A 2,479-nucleotide genomic window follows, 5' to 3' on the forward strand; every position below is an offset into this window, starting at 1 on the left:
GCCGTTTCTTCTGTTCTTTCTTGATCATCTTTTGATAAACTTCTCTTTCCTTCTTGCTCCATGACAAGAGATTGGCAATAGATTTGTTTATAGATATCACAAAGATCCGATGTCATCTCTGTCCGCATTAAACTTTGTGCCTTGTGCTGGCAGAGTCTGCCAGTTATAATCTGACAACAGATTGTAGGCAAAAACCGAAGAAAATTCATCATTTTATAAACATTTAAATAAACTACATCATTCAAATGGTCACGAAATAACGGATCTTGAGCGGATGAGCTGTTTCTGCAGTCAATCTGCTATTGTTCTGTTGTCAGTATCTCTTACATTTCTGCTGACATTCTATCGACAATTTGCAGCAGACACTTTCAAAATCTGTTCTCGACAGATTTGGCTGTCCGGGTTATTGTAAATACTTAATGTTAAAAAAAAATAAAAAAATACAGCTAAAAAAAAAAAGCAGTCAACGTTACCGGTTCAGTTAAGTAAGCAGAATTCATGCTGTAAGCATAATTTCTTAAACCTAAACCCTAAATTATTACCTGACTCTGTACTAAACTATATGTGGAACACATATGGCAGATATACTATGTGAAAAACGTGAAAAATATACTGTATTTAAATGGAACAAAAAAACTGCTTCTTCACTCGATTTTTACTGTAATATGCATAGTGAACTAGCAAATACAGAGTGGTGATGTTCAAACGGAATCAAAGCAGTATAGTATTGCGATTGAAAACGATCGAGATTAAATATACAATTGTGATCGATGCACAAATGGTCGATACCGACATAGAATTGTGACATAGAATATCTATGTCCAATTGTGACCGATACATAATCGATTCAACCACGGTTGTCCTCAATTGCAATGCTATGTTTGATTTCGTTTGAATTTTATCACCGCTTTGTATTCGTTTCACACAATGCATATTACATTAAAAACCGTATGAAGAAACAATTTCCTAATTATAATAGTTACTTTTGGTTAGCCCAAGTACAGGGCTAAGCCTAGAGATCCTAGATACAAAGCACACAATGTGTTGTTTTATAAACTAATCAGTCTTATGTACAGGTAAGGTAAAGGTAAAGGCACTTTTCTGACCAGTATCAGACTGCCAGATCCTTAGGAACAATATTTACAACCCGTTGATATTATTTGTTCCTCCGTGGAAGACAAACCAGGGTGTTTTTGGCGAAGGCTCCTCCTGCCTTGCGGTTTACACATCGACATCCTCAACGAAAACGCGTCGCTCGCAGTTCCAGCGCAATGTGTTGAATAAAAATTCGTTGCGACACGCTTGACGCTTAAATAAAATTAATCAGGTGTGTGCGAAGTGATATATAATAAGGTTACGAGAAGCCCAAACGCCGGAGTTAAATTGAAAAAATTTAAACAAACACGAGAAGGAACAAAATAATTTATTCGAATTTCTTTTTCTCTTTTTAACTTTCTTACAATAATCTGTAAAGGTAGAATTTCGCGTGTCTTATTTTATAAAAGCTATCTGAGAAGATTGCAAATTGCCAATGTGCTTTGTTCGTGGTTGAGATAACACTGATCTTTCTTAACCAGTGATTTGACTAATCCGATGCGTTATTTGCTTGAGCTAATTCAAGTTCATTTAAGATCATTATTCACGTTTGTTCCCGACAATACCCAGAGACATTTCTTCAACAGTGCAATAAATCTGTTGGGTTCAGCGCAATCGTCAGGAGCTTGCGATATGCCGAAAGAGACAAAAATTGTGATTGTTGGAGCTGGGGCATCTGGCATTGCGGCTGCCTCCAGGCTGTTGAAAAGAAGAGTGAGCGATTTTGTGATACTAGAGGCCAACGACAGAATCGGTGGCAGAATAAATACCAAGGACTTTGGTAAATAATAATCTTCCTAATTGATTTTGAATCAGTTTAGCTCTGCATGTTGTCTTTGATATCAAGATAGTTTCAATTTTGAAATTCTTTAACTTTTGATATATAAGAAAATTTGGAGTCTGAGAACTTTAATATTTCCAGGTGCGAATGTGGTGGATCTCGGCGCTCATTATGTCTGTGGAGAATTTGGAAACGTGGTGTTTGATCTTGCCTCCAAACATGATTTGCTGAGTTCAGAATCAGTTTTGCTCAATTTCACTAATTGTAAGCCATATGAATTTGCAACTGTTAATGGTGAAATAATGCCCGCGGAGGAAAGTTGCGCAGCTGTGATGATATATTTTCATAATCTGGATAAAATAAAACGGAAGTTAAAAAAGGATTACAAAGAGGTAACAGGATCTTATGGAGACTACTTAATAAAAAAGTAAGTACTTGTGTTTTTGCCCAGGAAAGATATGTATTTAAATAACTGTAATACGAATCATCTGGGAAATAAGTTAAAGCATAAGCAACATGTTCGTTTATTTTATTAACATAAGAGGAATAGGATGCAAAAAGATCTTGCAGAAATTTGAATTTATAATAGCCGTTCATGAAATT

At 35.7% G+C, this 2,479-nt stretch overlaps 1 protein-coding gene across 1 annotated transcript; it reads left to right on the forward strand.

Moving 5' to 3' along the window:
• Positions 1 to 81: 81 nt before the first annotated feature.
• LOC112461437 (polyamine oxidase 1-like) lies at positions 82 to 2,303 on the forward strand (the record flags this gene model as incomplete). The annotated part of the gene is made up of 3 exons (XM_025026679.1): positions 82 to 1,327; positions 1,683 to 1,876; positions 2,018 to 2,303. Coding segments are annotated over exons 2-3 (434 nt in total), but the record flags the coding sequence as incomplete, so codon positions are not given.
• Positions 2,304 to 2,479: the final 176 nt, after the last annotated feature.

The sequence above is a fragment of the Temnothorax curvispinosus genome, unplaced genomic scaffold (genome assembly GCF_003070985.1).
Source record: "Temnothorax curvispinosus isolate PA1 unplaced genomic scaffold, ASM307098v1 QBEX01011391.1, whole genome shotgun sequence".
NCBI lineage: Eukaryota > Metazoa > Arthropoda > Insecta > Hymenoptera > Formicidae > Temnothorax > Temnothorax curvispinosus.